The following is a 21,431-nucleotide window of genomic DNA, read 5'->3' as shown; positions in this document are numbered from 1 at the left end:
TTTAAGGCTTAGGCTGTGGTTGTGAGGTCACGATATGTTCTCAGACTGAACCTTATTAAAGTTTCCACTTCTCTCATCACATTACAGGCCGGGATTACTTTACCAGCTATAATGTTCAGTGAAGTTCAAGCGGTTCCTCAAGGTGCCACTTTATGCAATCAAATCTGATCACATCTATTGAGCGGAGGAACAGTGTGAAAAGTTTAGCTTTATTAAGTCTCATGTAACAAAATGGCCCCCGTAGATTTGTGTCAGCTTCAAGAGAACAGACTCCCTTTATTGTCACAAGTCTTTTTCTCTTATGTATTACCATGATTATGTGTATCTGATAAATAAATAAATAAAACAGAGACAACAACAGAGAGAAACTGTAATAGTGTGAGTTTTGAAATACTGGGTGCCAGTGTGTGTGCTTATTAAGCACATTTTGACAGCAAGGCCTCCTGAATGCTAAACAGCCTGATACACACACACGCACGCACACACACACACGCACACACACACACACACCAGCAGCAGCATGTGACTACACTACTACTGTGTATAATCAGTATTCCTGTAATGACTCCACTCTGTGCATGTTGCTTTAAGGGAAGCACAGCGCTCATCACAACACCTCTGAGTGGAGCCTGTGAACAAATATGATGCATACAATATGTTTCTGTGAGTGCGCAGCCAAGTTTTATCTGTATATCATATACAGTGTCTCTGGGGCTTTATGGAGCCTGACTGAGCCTGAGAGGAGGCAGATTTAACAGTCAGACTGAGGCTGACCTGTCAGAGTCCGTGTGTGTGTGTGTGTGTGTGTGTGTGTGTGTGTGTGTGTGTGTGTGTGTGTGTGTGTGTGTGTGTGTGTGTGTGTGTGCTTTTGTGGGTGTGCTTGCATGCATGTGTGTGAGTGTGCCAAGGTAAGAGCCAGCTGATACTGTGGTTCCCAGGGTTGTGGTCCTGTGTCAGCTGCTAATGTAATGTATAATAAGACCCTGAGGTAAAAATGGTGTGTGTGTGTGTGTGTGTGTGTGTGTGTGAGAGAGAGTGAGAGTGAGAGTGAGAGAGTGAGAGTGAGAACTAGAGAGAGAGAATGAGGATGTACGTGATAATCCCCAGTACACTTGACTGCCATCCCAACATTACGCCACCATCACGGTTAATCTCCTTCCTAAACTATACCAGGTGTTAATGTGCAGCTTCAACAGCATCCATCCTTCCAAGAATGCTTTCCACAACATATACAGTATGAACACAGCTGCTGTTAGTAGTATTCATGTTTAAAGGGGCTTCAGGGCTCTGTGTGGGCCATTCTACTTCTTCCACACCAAATATTAACTGAGCTGAGGACCTCTTATCTTTTTAAAGCCTTCTCTTGCTCCCATGTGGGGCGAGTCTTCAATGCCCTTGTTCCTCACACACTCCTAAAACAATAAACTGTGGCGACGCCTCTCTGAAACATGCACACACACACGCGTGCACACACAGCTTTGTAATGGAGTTGAGTTTTATGGCAGCACTCAAATTCTTGCCAACACAGCGCTCTGTTTTGTGCTACAGCAAAGTGCCCTCCACTCTTCTCCAGGCTGCTCTTTCACTCACTCTTCAGTCATCCCCTCCAATCATCTCTGTGCTTTTCATCACCTTTGTTGTGACTTCTGGCTCTGTCTTCTTTTCATCTTGATCATCCTGCTGCCACAGTATTCATTCAGATTTGCTTTGCCTTCCCTTGTCTCTCTTTCTCCCATACTCTCCTTCCACATCTCTTCTGCCCCCCAGTGTCTTCTCTTCTCTCCGAATATTTTATTTTCATCATTTCTTCGGTTTCATTTCTGTGCACTCTCTCCATCTTATCACTCCCCTTTCTTTTCCCCAAATGTCTTTGTGTTATAAATATTTTATTTGACTAAAATCTACTTTTCTCTGTATGAGACATTTCTTCACTCACGCACACATACATTTCTGATACTTGTTTTGTTCCAACTTATTAGCACTCTCTTCTCCATTTGACCATTAACCTGACTCTTTTTTTCAAAAACAATTCCATCCCTTTTGTTTAACCAAATGTTTCACAAAATGTGTGGACACAATTTGTCTTACCTCTTCCTTTCTGCAGGATGGACTGTTTAGAGTATTTGAAGGGACAGAATCTTGATTTAATATAACAAAATTCAGCAGCAGCCACTGTGCACGGTAAAAAGCACTTCTTTTAATCTTAAATTTCATGCAGGAGGATGTGAAGTTACGGAGCTCAGAGAGCTCAATTATTCAGCGAAGCAATCGTGGACAAGCAGCAGGTACTTGCTCTCAAATTGTGATTGGTCCCTAACCCGGCTGTTTTCCATAGGAGTATTACAAAATAGAATCTATAACACAGAGTTCATGTCCTCAGACGGCTCCCTCGCTCCTGAAGCCATGAATTGCAAAATGTATGACAGAAGTGCACCTATGACACCGCTTCACATAAATATTCATGTGAAATCGGAAAGTACCTGTCATATCACTACTTCCTTGTTGCTTAGCAACCACTTTAAGCTGCTTTTCCAAGCACTATTTTGTTTGGCGGAGGAATAATAAAATTATAATTTCAAATTGTTTTTAAATGATTGATGGTAAAAAGATAGAATTACCCTTTCTCTCTTTAATTCACTAATGTTTTACTTGCATTTCATCAATGAAATAACTTGGACATGCTGCTTTAAGCTTAAGCACAACCTTCTTGGCTATAACTGAATACAACCCTCCCCAAAAAAACCATAATAAACATATAAGGGACTGTCATCTCACTCGCTGGCAGGGCAGAGTTGACGCCTGAAGGCATTTACACACTGGGGCATTTTTTCAGTGAGTGTTCAGAACATCCACGCTTTTTTCAAACAGTTATTTTTAAAGGACATTCAGTTGAGATGAAGCGAATAAATTTCACGTCTCTCTACCCGTCAGTGAGGACAGTGGTGCAGAGCAACTCTGGTGGCCCTGTTGGAGTTCAGCAAGCTGGAGCTGTTTTTCTACCAGTCCCTGTGCACTTGGTATAAATCTAATGTGATAATAAACGTGCTAATGTGCATACTGGAACATACATGTGATGCCAGTCTCACAAGTTTTCACTATTATTACAGTTTAACCTTTGCATGGTGTTTACATGACACGCCTATGATGTGAAAATGCTTTAAGACAGTAGAGAGAATGGATGGAGAACAGCAGCAAGACGGTGACATTACCTTCATGACAGGCTGAGCAAAATACTTGGCACTCCAATCACAAAGGCCTGTTTGAAGGGCGGGACAGATGTAGTTCCTGTGACCACCCGGCTCATCACCATCCTCACCTGCCTGGATACACAAAAATTTCAAAGTGAGACGAGACAGAAAAAAAAAAAGTTACATCTGGTGATACCTATTTGTTTTACCCACACAGTGACTTAAAACCAAAGACTCATGCAGCAGGGTGTTTCCTCTACCTGCTCAGGTCCCTTGTCAAACATCTTGCGAGTGCGGGGGAACTGGTGGGAGTGGGGTGCCTGTCCTCCCAGTGTAGGGGTGTAAGGTGGCCGTGTGGACGTCTGCTCTCTGGCGGGGGGCTTGGGTACCTCGTTGGTCAGACTGGAGCTGCTGGTGCTCGGCATGGGAGGAGAGCCACTGAAGGAACAGAGAAATTATGATGAGGGCAGGAGGCAAAGTGGCACAACTTGGACATTATCAGCTTTGTCTTTTCATTAACTTAGTCTCTACAGCTGTGGTCTTCAATTCACCTGTTCCTAGTGGCCCTCTTCCTTGCATGTTTTAGATGTTCCCCTGCCCCAACACACTGGAATCAAATGATCAACTGGTCATCAAGTTCTGATGAAGCCTGATAACTACCCATTCATGTGAGTCAGGTGTGTTGAGGCATGGAAACATCTAACACGTGCAGGACAGGGGGGTCGCAAGGACCATGATTGAAGAACTGAGAGAAAAACTGCAGTTGAAATTCCATCTGCTACTTCAGCACCACGGACAGTGCAGCTGATTCACCAATCCACAGCACTGGGGGTTTGGAAAGAACACAGATTTTTCCAGTCATTCCAAACCCCCTAAACTTGTCTCAGTGACCAGAGATCAAGCTTATCCACTGTATCCCCACAGAGATTAAGTTAAATAGGATGTGTGATGATGGACATAAGGTGCCCACCTGCAGGACCACTATCAAAATTTGCACGCTGAATGGTTTGTTTTTCAGAATGAAAGATGTTCACTCATAAAAGATGTATGCTGTATCTGTGATGAATCAAATATATACGATCAGGTAAAGATATTTCTGTATGTTTTCATACCACAGTTTGATGATGTTTGTCTGGATAATATTGTGAACTGCAGTCATGTGGCCAGGATATTTCTTGCATGCCCATGCATACACAGCACACCAACTGATATTTCAGAGTCGCGGTTGATAGTGAGATAATTACGTGATTATTTTTCTTACTGTGATTTCTTATCGGTCTCTTATTTCTTGTTTATCATTTGTTCTTGTTCAGGCAAAAACCCACATTATAGAAAAAAGTTCATGAAAAATGTAATGTATTCTCACTGTGTCTGGCCTCTCATTTTTCTGCCAGCCTTGAGCTACATAGCAAAATTTGTCAAAGCTTTCTTGAAAATTTGATTATCTAGTATAAAGAGGTTTATTCTGCGAACAATTAAGTTTTTTTGTAAGAAGTGAATGACCTTAAACTGACCATTCCTGCCACTGCCTGGCTCATAAAATAACAATGTGTCTCTATCTTGGTGCAAAGAAGGCTGAGTGCACTGTATGCATGCAACATATGTTTAGGGCTCTGCTGTAAGGGGTTTTCTTTATCTGGATGTTCATGTTTGAGAGCTTCCCTCACCCAGCCTGGTGGATGTGCGTGCCCTTGCTGGTGGGGCTGGCTGGGGCTGACTGGGTGAGAGATCCAGAGTCCAGGATCCTCTGAGGCCGAGCGTTCATCGTTGCCTGGCAACAGAAGAAACTGGGGATTAAATTTCAGTTTGCTTAATCAAGCAGTCACGCTGGTAATGTGAAATTAGAGGTAAAAGGAGAGAGGAGAGAGCCACGGATTGGGATGTTCCAGACACACACGTGAGAAGAGATCAAGATTAGAAGACACAACCTAAAACCTGGAAACGCATCCCAAAAGTTTGCCTAAATTTGCAGAACTTTATCTCATTATGCGGAGCAGGTAATATAACCTCTTCATTGTGAGTCGCGTAATGGCTGCTCACGAGGGAGGAGTAAACTTAATAAAGACAATAGAGGCAAAACATCACTGATGAATAGCAGAGTTGTTGTTTACTCAAGCCAGGTGGAGAGAAAAATCTCTGCAGCATAAATCTAGTTAACGCAGGCAAACACATTTTACTACCCAGCCTTGCCTTTGATCTGATTTCTATGCTAATTACAAAATTGCGGCAAGTATTTTTCAGTGTGTGTCTAAAAGGCTGGGAGAAAAAGTTTTAAATGCAAAGTTTACACACATACAATCTACTGCAGTTGTGACGGGGAAAAGACATCAGTTACCAGGGTTAGCTGTTAGCGCTTCATTAAGAGGCAATTGAAAATGAAACACAGGAGCAGTAAAACCAGCTGAAAGGGTTATTATGGAAATGGCCCGGTCACTAATCCAAGCACCTCTTCCACTCAAGCACAGCAGGATATATATGACGAGGAGGACACAGAAAACAAAAATCAGCTAAAAGGCTTAAAGAAATGCTGATTTTTGACATTTTCGACTGTTTATTAAGATCAATGGGTGGCAGCTTGTGTATGTGAAGGCAGCAGTGCACGGCAGAGGAGCGAGACATATATAACAGCAGAACTGAGCTCAACACTGCTGCATTAATCCTTTCTGGAGTGTTTGGAAGAGGTTGCGGCAAAGTGTGGCTGTACACAAGTTGAAGCTCAAACAAAAGGATCTTTCAAACTATAAATAAATAGCAACAGGATGGATGAGTAGATCAAGCCTGTCCTGCACTTAACAGTCAGAGTGCACGCATATACAACCCTGTATTGTGTCCAAGTTTTGTGAGTCACCAACAGCCATATATTTTTTACCCTTAGAGGGTTACTCCGCCAATTTTTTACACATTAATGTGTGTGTACAGGTCTTGGGGAGTACTACTGCATAATGTGAAATCAGGAACATAAAGCCTTTTGTGGCCTCATAAAGCCTTTTGTGGCCACAAAAGGCTTTATGCTCCTATTTTCACATATGCAGTAGTACTGCATATGTGAAAACAGTGTATTGCACGCAAACCTGGTGCCTACATTAGCCATAATGCAATTTAGCCACTGAGTAATATCACTGGAAGGAATATATCAGATTACATGCAACTTCTCTGGAGCCACAAAAGGTTTTAAAGTAATGTAAGTAATACTCCCTGAGAATTCCCCTTTAAAGCAAGATAACATACTAGGTACCTTTTACCAGATGCATGTATCAATGTGAAATGTGCAAGCTCATTGGTGACTTAATTACACAACGTATTCATGGATTATTCATCAGTATTTGCTGATCATCAACATGTGGTAAACAAACATCACGCCAAACGCAGGAGGTCGCTCGCCTTATCTGCTGACAAGCTCTCCACAAAATGACATGTACAAACTTAACCATTAGCAGGAAATGGGGGGGCCAACGGCTCTAGCTCCATGCTGGGAAACAGCTTGCTCTCCCCGTTTCAAACCGCTTCCCTTCTCTTCCTCTGTCATTAATTGGCTGAAAAATGAGTCAAGTGAGCAAACAAGTTGTACACAGGCCACACAACTATGCATGGCTCTGCGAGTGGGATGTAGAGCCTTCCCAAAGTCCATTCAAACACTGAAGAATTTTTTACATTCAATTATAAAGTGTAATCAAACTGTGAATAGAATCACAGGATTAAAAAACAACAACAGTGACTTCAACCAAAGTGTAAAGCCACAGTTGCATCGCTCATTGAGTTTTTGAGGATTATGGCCAATTTGGTTTGTTGGAGCCAGAAGTAACAATATTTGGAGGAGAGGGTGGAGCTGGGGAGGACATAGAATCCATGAACATGTTGTGGTAGCAACTTATCATTGCAATGCAGCCACACCACACACTGAAGCATACTCTGCTTTATTGCGTATTTTACCCCAAATGGAACCATCATTTACAAAACATCATGCTGTTTTGAAGAGGACCTGAAACTAGTGATTACATGCAAAAACTCATTAGGAAACTGAGGTAATACAACAAGCGAAATGTGGGGTCAGATTCTCAAAGCTTATGAACAATCTGACTAAAACTTTTAAATCAGCAGTCGCCGCCATCTGGTCATTACAAAGAAAGCAGATTTAAGGCACTTCGACAATGTCCGTATTTTTCAGACCAGAGAGATCCGTCAACAATTTATACAGGCGATGCTTCCACCCCAGCATCATGCAACATGAGGGAGCTATGAAACACATTTAATGCTTTCTTCCTCTGAGAAGCAGATACATTTTAATTAGCTGCTGCCCATGTTCACTTTGTTACAAATCAATAACATTTGACATTTAAAATCCTAATTAAAAGAGCTGGATTCACAGTTAGGCTAATGTTAACAATTGGGTTGAAAGTTATCTGATTAAGCTGTCTCTGATGGGCTCTGTGGAAGACAAAAATGAATGTGGGCTCCCTCTAAGACAGCTCATTACCTTTAGAAAATAAGGTATTTAAAAGGTGTTTGGATTGTTGTTCAATTCTATAAATGTCAAACTGTTCCTCGTGATTCCTTTTTGGGTGTACAGGCAGCATAGTTAGAGCTTACATCCTTTGTTGCTGTCCTGTCAAATTGAGACATGTTCAAAATCAAGTTATCCCGTTCATAGAGATCATTTCAAGTCAAGTCGAAACTTAGTCGATGTAAATAGAAGTCAACTGAATCAAAATCAGCACAATTCAAGTCTGAATTTTATTTAAACTAATTCCAGTCAAGTCTTAAGCCAATCGAGACAAGTCCAAGTGTCAAGTCAACTGAGAGAGGTCTGAGTCAGGTATAAAATCAGATCAGATTTCTAAATTCAAACTTAAGCTTAAGTCAAGTTTCACAGTTTCATGAAAAAAAGTCAAAGCCAAGTCACAAATCTCTATTTCATGTCATTTGTAAGTGTTTTGGGTCTATGAATGCTAATCATTATTGATAGAGCATTTGAATATTTATCTATTATATTACAATAGGCTTTTAGTCTGCTAAGGCCATGCTTATTTGAATGGAAAGGCTTACTAAATAAACACTGGAGCTGTGTGGCCATGGAAGGGTTAACTATCTTAAGCACCGATCCCATAGAAACCCTTCTACAGGTGCGACCATTTCAAAAACACCTCTTTTTGGCAAAACAGCATGGAGCGCATGTGGAGTGGGGCCATCATGCATAATTGATGGAAAAAGTGGTGTGACTCAGTGCCATGGAAATACTGAAACTCCTTAAAACTGCAAGCAAAACGTCCTTTATTATGGTTTTGAGTTTATACGTTTGCCTGTGAACAGATTTTTGCTGGTGCCATGGCATCACAACTGAGCAAGATGCTGTCATGAAAGTTCACAGGTGCTCAGTTCAGTTCAGATCTAAATGAAGGCCAAGTTTGAATATAGGTGTGGCCTAACCATGAGTACTGAGTACTCATATAATACTGCAGCAATGAATACTAATTAGTCATGGTTCGGAACGTGAACGATTTGACAAGCTTCACAACTGGTGTTATCCCATCGTGACTTCATCTCTAGTATTGTTGATGGGTTTCACCAGGTCACAACTTGAGAAATTAATGATTTTGCTTGAAGTTTCAAGTCATGTATTGAGGCAGTGAAAGTTCAAGTCTGCAATCTTATCAACCAAGTCTAACTCAAGTCGTGTCTAAAGCCTGAAATCGACAGCTCTGACTGTTAACAGACCCCGAAAGATGATGCAGAAGGTCCGGGACAGATGTTGGGATTGAATTATGCCCTTTTCAATTTGTTCCCTTGGTGTGGCTGTCAGACTGGTAATAGTTCTAAATGTGACACCACACTTTGCTCAGTTCACTTCAGGTCAGCAGGTACACAATAACTAAGCCTACAACCACACAGACAGTGCAGCGCATTAGCTGCTAGAAGATAAGTCTATCACATTATATTGTAAATCAAATCCTGTTGTTTTTTATTGCAGCCTTGTAGGGAGTCTCATGGCAGAGATGCAGCTCTTCTGAAGGTAACTGAGGGGACAATTGGGTGTTGGTGCTAGGACAAACACAAGACATTTTGCCTCGGGTTGGGATGAGAGGTGGACTACAGTGGTTATTATTGCTCCTTAAGTTACGGCAGCCTCTTTGCACCGCTCTGCTCTGCCAAGCCTGGGGGGAGTCATTGGCCCTTAATTGCATTTGCACAAAAGTAATGGCCTTTTGGAGGAAGAAAATGCCAGTGGGAGGGTGGGGTGTGTGTTCCAACTAGTTCTTTTTTTTCTTTTTTTACCGCATAACCATGTGGTGAAGCAGAACTGATCTACAGATACATAGGCAAAAAGGAAATTATTTGACACAAAAATACTTGTCTCTAAATTACTTGAAAATAAATCACAATAGAGCACACCCTGATAAACAATTATTAATAATTCCTGAGCTCCTCCCTGAAACTTTGAACATGGCATCTCCTGAAAGGTCCAAGGTCCAATACATACCTTATATGCAATGCTGTTGAGGACCTTCATGGCCAGATCTGACACTTCAGGGAAAGGGTCAGCAGCGAGATGTAGCAGCACCCTCCAGATCTGAGTGTAAACACTGTTGAAGGACACACCTGCAGAAGACGCATAAAGCAAACACAACTCAGTTTCAGAAAGTACACTTTCATCATGCTCACAGACGGCTGATGAATACACACGCAACACATTTGGGCACATACGTCTCACTCTGGTCTAACTCTCATCACTCCTCATCCGAGTTCATTAACACAGCAGGGTTAACCAGCTAAGTGGTAACACACAATCCATCTCATTAGCGCCACGCTACCCGGTCATTTCCCTCTGCAGCAGTTGGTGGATGTGTTGAGGTGGCAGAGGGAGAATGACCTCCAGTGTCAGGTAATGTACATCATTAATCAACACACACACACACACACACACACACACTGTGATGTCACAACTATACAGTACCCACCCTCAACAATGTCCCCAGCACACCAGTGGCAGAGCTAATGTGAAAACACAGTGAGTCTTGTCCACTCAGGCCTGCGAGAGCTGACCAATCAGAGAAGACTTGGCTTTTTTTTTTCTTTCAGAGAGGTGCCTTAAAGACACAGGCACTCAAGTGGAGCATTCGGACAGAGAGTGAACAGAGGTGCGAGCAGACACCCAAGACAAAAGTAGAGAGTTGGAATGGAGCCTCTACCCCGCCTGCTTGTTTGCCATCGACTCCATTCCTCTGCTGTCATTTTCTTGAGAGTTTCCTCCTAACATCAGTTTGTTTTAGGCGTCAACCTGCCATTCATGCATCCCCATTATTTTACATACACTCTCCCTTTTTCTTTATACTCTTCGCTTTTATGTGCTCCAGCACATTGTCTCAATGCACTGAGCCTTAATCCCTTCTGCTCTGCATTTTCTGCTTTGTCTGTTCTATCTGTTGTCTCTCTCTTCTCATTCGGTTTTAGCAACAGGGATGCTGAGCAGTAATAGCCTCCAACTGTTGCCGTTTCTTATTTTGCCCACACTTTTCCCAGTCCTTCCCATTTTTCCTTCTCCTCCTCAGATCTTTAAAGCCATGCAGGCGGTTGACCCCTGTCCCTTTCCTCACTCTTCCATGAGGCACACAGGCCATATTCCTGAGGAAAAGTGCTGTGGAAAAGTGGGACTGTTTGAAGTCTGGACCCTCTCATAGCTTAGTTCCATCTCCAGAGAGTTCCAAGATGGTTCAATGGTCACACACTTTAAAGTTAGGAGACCAAGGAAGGGATGATACATGAAAAGAGAGGAAGAGGATGAATGGCTGCAGCTGGGGGAGACTGAAGGACACAATATGTAATGAGGAAGGAATCTGGAAAAAGTAAAGAGCGAGAAGGACGAGAAGGAGTAAAAGGGCAAAGAAAAAGGGAAGAGGGAAGGATAAGCTATTTAAGTGTGCTGTGAGATATGGCAGAGATGGGCCAGTAGGATGAGAAAAGAAGACAGGGTTGGGGGAAAAAAAACAGGAAACCGAGAGACGAATGAACAGGAGGGAGAGATGAAAAGACAGAGAGGGCAAGTGTGACTTGGGAAGAGAAAGTGGGTGAGGGAGCTGAAGAGGTGATTACGGTGTAGCCTGAGGGCCAGGATATGATTGGCGACGAATAGCCAGTGTGCTACAGTACCTGCTGCAGTAAACAGCCAGTTGATAAATGTGAAATATGGTTCCTCTCCCATTTAACCGCTGCACTACATTACGGGTGCACACAAATTACCACTGCACCGCCTCGACATAGTCCTCATGAGAGAAGGTGACGGCTGACATTACTCAGCGCCTGAACGCTGCACCAGTGACTTGTCCTGACTTGACACTTGTCATTTGGAGACTCGTGTGGACTGCAATGGATCTACAGTAGTAAAGATGTTAATTATTGGCTAAATGAACCACTGCGTCACTACTTAACGGTCTGCTCAATTCTGGCAGATGACATAAAATACTTTAACGCTGCATAGTGATTTTTGGAGCTGTAAATGACTGAGGCATAAAAAATGCAACAGAACATTTGGAAGCAGCGAAGAAACTCCAGGCGCATTTAGAATATATTTCACAGGGAGATGGGAGCAGCGTAAGCAGCACCAAATCATATGTTTGAAGCTCTTTAAATAGGAGAGCGCCTCAAACACACTGACACAGGTGGAAGGGAAGCTAAAGCCCTTGATATGACAAAATATAAATGTCAATGCAGAAACAGGAAATGTTAGGCTCAGCAATTCAGTCATTTAATGACTGCATTTATGTAGAGCTTCCATCCTGATCACACTGATGGCAGACATTCATGATTGCCTGAAGATGAAATCCCTGACCTCTGATCCAACTCTGCAATGAGGTTGATATTTTGGGATACTTTGGTCGACTCAACTTGGTACAAGGCAGAGATTCTACTAAAAACAGGGGAGGATCGATGGAGCATGCGTCCTCATGTTCCAAAGGGCATGAAGAGACGATCAAGTACTCTGGCTCCGGTCATCCGGAAGGCTTTCATCTCTCACCATTTGTTGGTCAAAAACATATATTGCGAAATATCTCAAAATCAAGAAGATGATTTGGCAAAGAATTTGGTCCCAACACCTCACAGGATGAATACAAAAGATTTTGATCATCCTTTAACTGTTAATGTAGCCCCATCATCAGGTCAAAGTTTTAAGCTGTCCACTATTTACTCCAATACTGGTTTCTATACAAATGCCCACAACAGAAAAGATGGCCACCTTATCACAGCAGGTGCAGCTCCTTTGTTTGTTTTTATTTGGCTGACCTACATAAAAAAGCACACATTTAAAAAATGTGTGCAACAAGTGTCAGAAGAAAGAGCAGCGTTCACATTAGTTCCCGAGGAGAGACACATGTGCATGTTACACGCTTGTAGGGGAACATGGAAACATCATACATGTTATGCATGCATGCAAGCATGACAGTACACCACCACACTAATTGCTTCACTTTACAATTTTACATGTATTTCATCACAGTTTCTAGAGATCAGAAATGAAAAATGTATTCATCTTATGGTTTTATTTTATTTTCCATTTCAGCCTCAGAGAGATGCTGGGGTGGCTTTAACAATGAGATAGTAGGATTTCTACATATTATAGTAAGAGGGCAACGACAAAAAGAGAAAAGAATAGATTTTAAAAATGTAAATCAATAAATCACTACTGGAACTCTGCCCCGACTCCCACACAGCGCTGCTATCTTGCTTGTTTCCTGCAGGCCAGTGTCCAGCAGCTGCTGCATTTAGCATTTCGTGGTTTCACTTTGTTCTGAAGTGCTACACTGTTTAAAACAGACCACTGTACCTCTCTTTTGTGTGTCTGCAGTGTTAAAACATAGATGTGATAAAGCTGCTTTATACCAAAAGGAGAACGTTGAGTTAATGCATTTTTCAGGCGAGATGAAAAACAAAACCCCACGGGTCTTATGAAAACAGCTTTGAACAAAACAAAAGATGGATGCAAATTAGTCAAGTGAAAAAAAAAAGAAGTGAAGTCTCAGCTGAGTCAGATAACTGAATCTAAGTGACAACAGAAACATAAATACCAACAGAACATCAAATTCATCTGCACTCAATTGTGTGTTTCAGCTTTTCCTTTACGCTGCTGAATATTACCTCCCGACATCCATTCATCTGCCCAGCCTGTTTAAACATGCAGTAGGCAGCGAGGTGGGAGTTATAAACAGGCATGCTGGGAGGCTGGAACTCTTTTCATCTGTGGCGGGGGCAAAGCTTAGTGGGCGAGGGGCCAATATGTCTTTTAACCTATGTGCCTCACACCAGAATTAAGGGCCCACAAGCAGCTTGAAAAAGGCTTAACCCTACATTAAATGCTAAATTTGTCAGATAAAAGGGTAATGAGAGCACCGTTCATTTCCAAGCTTTAGTGTCCGGTGGTACCTAAACCCTGAAACGGAAATCTGACTACACCAGCACGTTTGGGTTCGACTGAGTTTGGATTAGTTGATAAATCCCACCGCCTCACCTTATGTGTTAAAATATTCTTAGTCTACTTTGTTTGTAAGACTGAAAAAATGCTCATGTGAGGTGTGTGCATGACTGTATCCAGATTTACACAGCACATTGTGTTTAAATTGAATCTAAGAGCAGAAGAAATTGAGCTGTTTCCTCAAAGGACCAATATGAAGCCGAGCTGAGCTCGACTGAGTCTGGTGCACTTAAAATAAGCTGGCATTCATTTAAAGAACAAATCAAACAAAACACGCTGAAAAAGGAAATTTCATTAAAGTACCTGAACCTCCTTTCCTGCCAAGTCAAATTCACTGTTCTCAAGAGCACAATTTACTCTTTCCTTTTCGATTTTTCCATTTTGACTAATTTTCCGCTCATGCCGTGCAGAAATCGCATACTGGGACGTGACAGGGTGGCTCCGAGACTGCAGCAAGGTTTGTAATGTGAATTGGAACAATGAAACAATGAGAGAGAGTGAGTGTGAGAGAGACGGAGAGAGAGAGAGGGGGAATCCCTAGTTTGACTTTCCCTCTCCTCAGGGGTGGTGTGGGGGGGTTAATGGTTTTCCTGCTCGCCCACAAACTTGCTGTCAGGACGCATGGTGCAGCCCGCCAATCAACTGAGAGCAGGGGTAAGCGAGCTGGTTCCAGTTGTTCGTGAACCATTAAAAGCACTTTACTGGCCTCAGGTGACTCACAGATCCCACTCTGCTGTCCTTTACACATCTGCAAACCTTTTTTTTAACACTTATTCTATTCTTAGAGTGGGAGCTCTCCTCTCTGTCATGTCCCTCGTCTGAGGGGTTTTTCCCTCTCTGGAGGTGGCCTGGGATCTTGCTTTCCTGGTCATTTATTTGCCACTCTTTTTCTCAAAAGCTCAGAATGGGGAGATTTTGATCTGTGTGCTGAACCATGCAACACTATCCCGTCTACTGTCTGGAGCCTTCTGTAATGATCCAACAGGGCACCAGTCTCTGTGTGCACTGAGCTTACTGTTCAAGGACAGGAAATAGTGTTCACAATTAATATCATGATAATGTTAAACCATACAAAAAAAATAAATAAAATAATTCCAATAAAACTAAAAACAAGATCCTTACAATTCCAAAAACAACACTATTTATGGTGATATTTTACTTGAAGGTGCATTCAGCTAAAATGGAATGGACCACAGTAGAATCTTGGACTTTAATGTATTCCACAAAGCTTGCCTCTTGGCTTCTGGTGTTATAATAAAGGCTGATTTATGGTTGCACGTAGGCTCTACACAGACCTAAACAGAACCTAACCTACAATAGTTTAATCATGTGAGCTGGTGTGTCTGTGTTCCTGGGGGTGGTGAGCCCCTTTAAACACACTGACTCACAGCTGTGTCTCTGAACTAGAGAGAGTTACATTTCTGTTTTAGTTAGACCATGAGAAAGGCTTGAGAAAGAATGTTAACAGTGAGAAACTCTGGCTGGAGTCGGACTTGAGTCATTTGCTTCTATCATGTTTACAAAGCTGCTGGTCAGGAGGCGTCACAGGGCGAGATTAATCTAAATGATATTTTCTCGATTAATTAATCAAAATCAATCATGTTATACTGACAGCCCTAGTTATCTTATTTTAAGGTAACAGTACGACTAGCGCTATAACATACAGGGAAACATCAAATGACATGTCAGAGAGTGAGGAAGTCTGCAAACATGACTAAATGCAACATAAAAAGTTTGAACATTAGCTGGTCTGGAGTTCTGTCAGATAGATCAGCAATGGTGTTTTTTTAACAATGCAGAAACAAACCTCTACGATTCCAAACACCAACCAAAACACTGGATCCTACAATTCTTATAATGCAACGTAATGCTTCCCAAACAGTGTCTTTTGTTAGACGCTCCCTCCCTGGTAAATGACCATGTACTTATGTAGCTAATGCCCCCAGTTTTTAACTCAGACTGTCTGTTAAGAATGTGCAGTCTCCAAGCCCAGGCTGAGATAACACAACACAAGACTTCACAGAGCTCCTCCAGACTAGCAGACATCATATAGCTGTTCTCATCGTTTTATAGTTCCCATCAGTTGCCCATTTAGAAAATGATGCACAATGAAAAAGTGTATACAGGAATGAAACACATGGCCGGGGCCTACTGCGCCACTGACAAACTGTTACCTATGAGGGAGTTGAGGGAGGAATAGGAGGACACCCGTCGCATTTTGTCGATGGTCTCGAAAGAGAGGATGTACTCGTCGTTGTCTGGGCTCCCCAGGGTGCTGCTGGCGCTGCTGCTGGTGCTCAGGTTACCAGGAGAGAAAGCGGCTGGCCCACCTGGATGAAGGAACATACACATACAAACAAGAGCTTTAAATCCAACTAACAAAAATTTCATGAGCATCATAGATGTTGAAGAAGTAAACGAGGCTCCCATTTTGTTAAGAAGCACTTAAGCTGTTGTAAAAAATGCAATAAAAATGAAGTTTATCACGGTTATTATTGTTGAAAAAGACAAAAAACAAAGCAAAAAAGCCAAATGAAAGTGTAATAAGGTGTGATGTGTGTAAACAGTGTAAGCAGCCCTCATACTCAAAGAGTCTACGCCAACTTGCTCATAACTTCATTCCAGCTGTCAGGCTCAGTCATCCTCTGCAGTAGCTCTCCTTATCACCAGACATTACTCTGACTCATTCAAACCCTAACGCCACGCGTCCTCCAGCTGAAATGTGGAAATGGAGATTTGTTGAGAATGTAAATACGCTCGGCTCCATGCTTATTGATGATAAACATCGCCGCATATTAGAATAAGCACCGAGAATGTGAATTAGAAATGGTGAAGCATGTAACCTACTGCTGACACCAAGTGCCAGTGATTTAGCTCTGCTTAGGGCTTATGCATTACTCAGTCTGGCAGTGGTAGACAGAGTTAGCTTTAGCTGTCTGAGCCACACAGCAGTGACACAAACAAGAGGTCAGGAGCAGTAAAGCTTAAATAAATACAGGATTATTTTTGCCATGTTAGGATTAACTGTCATAATTATGCATCTATTTTAGGAAAAATACTCTGTTACTGCAAATCTTTAATTCATTATCAGGTGTGACATTATGAGATTTTTCGTTCCAGAAATATCTTCGGAAGTTAGCATGCCAATAGTTAACCTCAATCTGTTTCAGTCCAAAGCTGCTACTGGTGTAAACAACAACCCATTCTCAGAGCTCTGAGATTACCTTTTTGCCTGCTAGCTGCACAGCTAACTGGGCTAAATAGCTAACAACAGTTACAGTTACAAGCAGTTAGCAGTTACTCTGATATGTTCCCCGCTATTTGTTTTACATTTACATTTACAGGGCATTTAGCAGACCTTTTTGTCCAAAGTGACTTACAGTTATTCATACGTACATTAATACACTTATGGTGGCAGCCCCCACGCAAGTAGCCAACCAGCACAGCAGGAGCAGTTCAGGTTTCAGTATCTTGCCCAAGGACACTTTGACATGCAGTCTAGGGGAATTGAACCAGCTCTTCCCTGGAGCCACAGCCACCCCTTTGTTTTGAGTATGAATTCAACAGGTGCCCAGGTGTCCGCACTGCGCCCTTAAAAAAAAAAAAAAAAAAGCCTGTGCCTGGACAGATACGATCAAACCCATGCTAGTGTTGTGTCGGTCGCGAATGTGTCGTTCAAACGAACAAATCTTTTGAGTGAACGAAGTGAACGGAATCACTTCATGAACTGATTCCTTCCCTTCTCAGTTCAGTTGAGCTCAGCCGCGAGCATGGCAGCCGGGAGTGGAACTGCCGCCACTCACTCGGAGAACTGTGAGGATGTGATTCAGTTTCGTGCTGTGATTCGTTCATGATTCGCAAACCTACTGCACACAGAGAACTGTCACTGAGGACGTGATTCTCGTTCATGCACTGTGCTGAAAGTCACTCACTCACTCACTCAGGGCAGAGGAGCTGATTCACGTTCAGTAACCGTACTGCTAAAATTAGCCCTGTGTTGCTAACATCCGTGTAGCAACATGTTAAGTGACTTTTCTTGTGCACAGAGGACACTTTCACCGCGTAATAATTTTAGTGCGTGCATACCACTCAAAGCAGTGCTGCGTCTCCCGCGAATGACTGTGTACTATAGTCCATGAACACACCGTCCCTCAGTAAGTGAACGTGGACCTCAGGGCTGAATCATGAACTGAATGACGGATCGTTTGGCTGTTTATCAGTTCAGGGAGTTGGAGAGCACTGAATGATTCGGTGAACAAATCTTTTGAACAAGTCATTTTACTGAATGGATTCTAGAGATTCAGTACAGTAAAAAGAACTGTTCCCATCACTATCCCATGCCGGCCTCTTCCCACGGATCATCTCCATCTACTCTGCCTTTGTTTGTGTGATTGCAGTATTAAGGACTGTACCAAACCAGCAGTCCAAAAATCTGAGAAATTGTCGGTGGACTTCGTCATAGATTAAAACTTGCTACATTTTTCCTTCACTGATTTTCACAGTGGATTTAGTTAAAACAAAAGATTAAATGGAGAGAAAACAAAACAGATAAATAAACCTTGTCAATTAATAACTTTGTGTTTTCCTGTTATCTTAAAATGCGCCTACACAACTTCAAAAGATCTGCAGTAAATGCTCATTGTTTTGGAGGTATGATGGATCTACAGGGAAAACCACATGATACAGCATAACAGCTCAGTGTGTTATCTACCTGTATCCATGTGGACGGGATGTTTCCTGCTCATGTCTGAGAGTCAGGAGTGCGTCCCACAGTCTAAAGCCTGCCCCTGCTATAACTTTCTAAACATGTGTCAGCAGTTCAGCACCAAGGACAGCTCCCGTCCCCACCGAGTCCATCACTGAGCCTGCACCCTGTAACCAATATCAACAATAGGCGCTGGACAAAGCAGAAGCCAACGTTGGGTTATTAGAGGAATGTTGGGAAGTACTGCTTCATAAAGTCAGTGATAAAGAATCTGAACAGAGAACTGTAATTCACCCATGCTCAAATCAGAGCCAGGACAATTTGAACCCTATAATGAAACTGCTCAAATTAGTAATTGAAAAATTCTCAGGAGACATTAGCCTATTAAAAAGGCTTTTGGAGTTTGAGGCAATTGACCGAAACCTTAATTTAAGCAAAGCTGACAAGTTTAACTACTTAAATCCCTTTTTTATGGGCACTGCTGCTTGACCCCCTTTAATGAGTCGTGCCCTCCAACATTGCCAGTTTAACTTTATGCAGATGAACAACGCATATTGAAGTCAAGTTTTTGGCAATGGGCCACTGACAAAGACCTTCATTTTGAGAGACCAAAACCTTGACAACACTTACTACAGAACTGAACCGTGCAGTTCATAAAAAATAGCCCATGTGTGTTCTTGCATCCATCAACAACAAACACCTTTAAAACAGGGATGAGAAGGATGATGAGGATTGATAATGCACATATCTACACATTAACTCATTGCTGGTTGTGATGTCTCTTACTTATAATCATAGAGTCAGGAGTGGCATGATAGAAAGGAGGGGTAAAGCTGCATTTCCACCCCACCTGCATACTTCATATACTTTTGGCAAAAACTAACCCCCCGAGGACAGACTTTTTGGGGGATAATATTATATCCCCAGCTGAGGACATCAGCTGATAAGAAGGTAAAAAAAGCAAATTAAATGTGCTAACGGCTCCCCTCGGATTTATGCCTTTCATTCAGCTGACTCAGTCTTCTTCTTTGTCTTCATTCAATCCTCCTACAGTTTCCTCTAAATTTCTGCTTCGGCTTATTTATCTCCCTTTCATCTGCCTCATTTCCTTTTCTCGCCTCATTTCTTAGCACTCTTTCTCCCTCCTACCCTCTTCATTGAGGTTGAGGTTCTGCAGGCTTTTGTTCAGGTTGCGGGCAGTCGTGGCAGCTCGGATGTTGGTGTAGGAGTTGACTGATCGCAGGCGTGGGATGGCAGGGCTGTCCCTCACTGGAGTCAGGTTACCGGGCTCTGGACAATAAACACATGGAGGACATGCATCACAATTCTGGACCCGTGGATGCATTCTTTTATATACCTGCATATTTTTAACTTACTTAAAACAGAAAAAGAAATGTTAAATTTTAGTTTTCTTTCTGACAGATTTCTTTGACTCTCAAGATAAACACAGATAACTACTAACGGGTGATTCAGTGATTCATTTTAGCCTGATTGTTAGTTTCTATATATGATGCACTAAATCACAAAAACACCAAGGTAAAGACAACTGGGAAAAAAACAGATGGATTCTACTATCTATCATAACTTCATTTTGGAAACACACAAGGATGTATCTGTACTTTGTGGATGCAATTTTCCCAATACACTGGCAACCCTCTATGTCTTATTAAGACCCTTAAAAACCTTCAAGGGAACCCCAGTATTTCTGTTCACGAAACTGTCTGTTAGTGGGAGGACTGTGACACATCAAAGGCCCTGACTGACAGCCAGCGTGATGAAGATAACAAGGGGGAAAGGAATCGCTTTCTTGTGCCGAACAGTTAACCTCATTTTAAATTATGTAACCTATCTGCTTCAAATGTTTAAATGTGTGTCTTGGGTGCTTTTATGTAACTTTGCAAAGTTTCACATGTGATCACTATGTTAGTAAAACTTTCATCAGTAATATAGTTGTTTACCAGATTTTATTTGGCATTAGCAGATTAAAACAAACATGTGCAGCGTGGTCAATGCTAGAGATGTTTTTGCACAAATATAAATACAGGTGTGCCTTGAGATTTTGGCTGGCCCTTGGTGTGCCCTATGCATAAAAGCTCAGACGGCCACTGGTCTACAGTACCTGCAGTGTTGGCTGGTGACGGCACTGTGTAGTTCTTCTCTTCCTCTATAAACTGGAGGGCAACTGTACAAAAGTTGCTCTCATACTGGACCACCAGGTGACTCAGTGCTACGACCAGCTCCTGTAAAATGCAGAAACGTGATGCACATTCAGTTCCATTGATTTAAGCATTCAAGGAATAATGGTGACAACTGAGGGATAAATCTGTGAACCAAACCTTGTTAATTACCCCTTCAGTTCTCTCTTTATCTTTGCACCAAATTGCCCTTAGCATTGTTTTGTCCCAGAGAACCACTCGATATAACATTCACTTTAGGAGTGAAAAAATATCAAGTTATGTTCCTTCAACAGATCCCTACTAAAACTTTGAATTGGTGGCAGTAGTCTGACTCGCCCATATAACTGTATTATTCTCATTCGTCTCAGTTACTGTACCTCCAGGCCCGATTCTGTCTCCTATCTCCTTCTGACACAGATCGTTAAATGATGAGTTCTGTGTTCTACTGTATAACAGAGATATCAGGTGTGCAAGCACATGAATGTTTAACCAAGCTAGGTACCTTCCACTTGTGGAATTTCTTTATTAAAGCAATGAAGAGATATTTCATTTCGGAGTCACATGTATAAGAAAGGTGATCAAAACTTGGAATAGCTATGATAGGATGAAGTGCATAATAATCTTTTCATTAACTTTTATAGACTGTGCTGGTGAATACAACTGAAAGTCTTTCCACTGCATCGTAAAATCTCAATCACACCAGCAGTAGTCTGAGCTGGACTGCAGTGTGGAGCAGAGCTGCAGCGATTAATTTCATTAGGTGATTAGCCTACAGATAATTAATTGCCAGCTATTTTGATCATCAATAAATCATTTTTCAAACGACATGTCAAACATTTCCTGGCTCCAGCTTCTTAAATGTGAGAATTTGTCATTTATAAATGAAGCATCTTTAAACTTAA

The 21,431-nt window shown here is 42.1% G+C and overlaps 1 protein-coding gene across 9 annotated transcripts in view; it reads right to left on the bottom strand.

Annotated features, from left to right (window-relative positions):
- Positions 1-21,431, bottom strand: part of rptor (regulatory associated protein of MTOR, complex 1) — a 182,220-nt gene that overhangs the window by 28,517 nt on the left and 132,272 nt on the right. For all 9 annotated transcript variants that reach the window (XR_005075259.1, XR_005075265.1, XM_037099484.1 and 6 more), the window contains 7 exons: positions 20,472-20,592; positions 19,502-19,642; positions 15,822-15,977; positions 9,664-9,782; positions 4,856-4,959; positions 3,449-3,626; positions 3,210-3,320 (listed from right to left, as the gene is read on the bottom strand). Coding sequence is in view for 7 of the 9 variants with exons in the window: in XM_037099484.1 (XP_036955379.1) it covers positions 3,210-3,320; positions 3,449-3,626; positions 4,856-4,959; positions 9,664-9,782; positions 15,822-15,977; positions 19,502-19,642; positions 20,472-20,592 (930 nt within the window). In the remaining 2 variants the exon portion in view is untranslated. The remainder of the gene's footprint in view (positions 1-3,209; positions 3,321-3,448; positions 3,627-4,855; positions 4,960-9,663; positions 9,783-15,821; positions 15,978-19,501; positions 19,643-20,471; positions 20,593-21,431) is intronic.

The sequence above is a fragment of the Acanthopagrus latus genome, chromosome 1 (assembly GCF_904848185.1).
Source record: "Acanthopagrus latus isolate v.2019 chromosome 1, fAcaLat1.1, whole genome shotgun sequence".
Lineage (NCBI taxonomy): Eukaryota > Metazoa > Chordata > Actinopteri > Spariformes > Sparidae > Acanthopagrus > Acanthopagrus latus.
The sequence above is the reverse complement of the archived record's forward strand: the minus strand, read 5'-3'. Positions and strand labels throughout refer to the sequence as shown.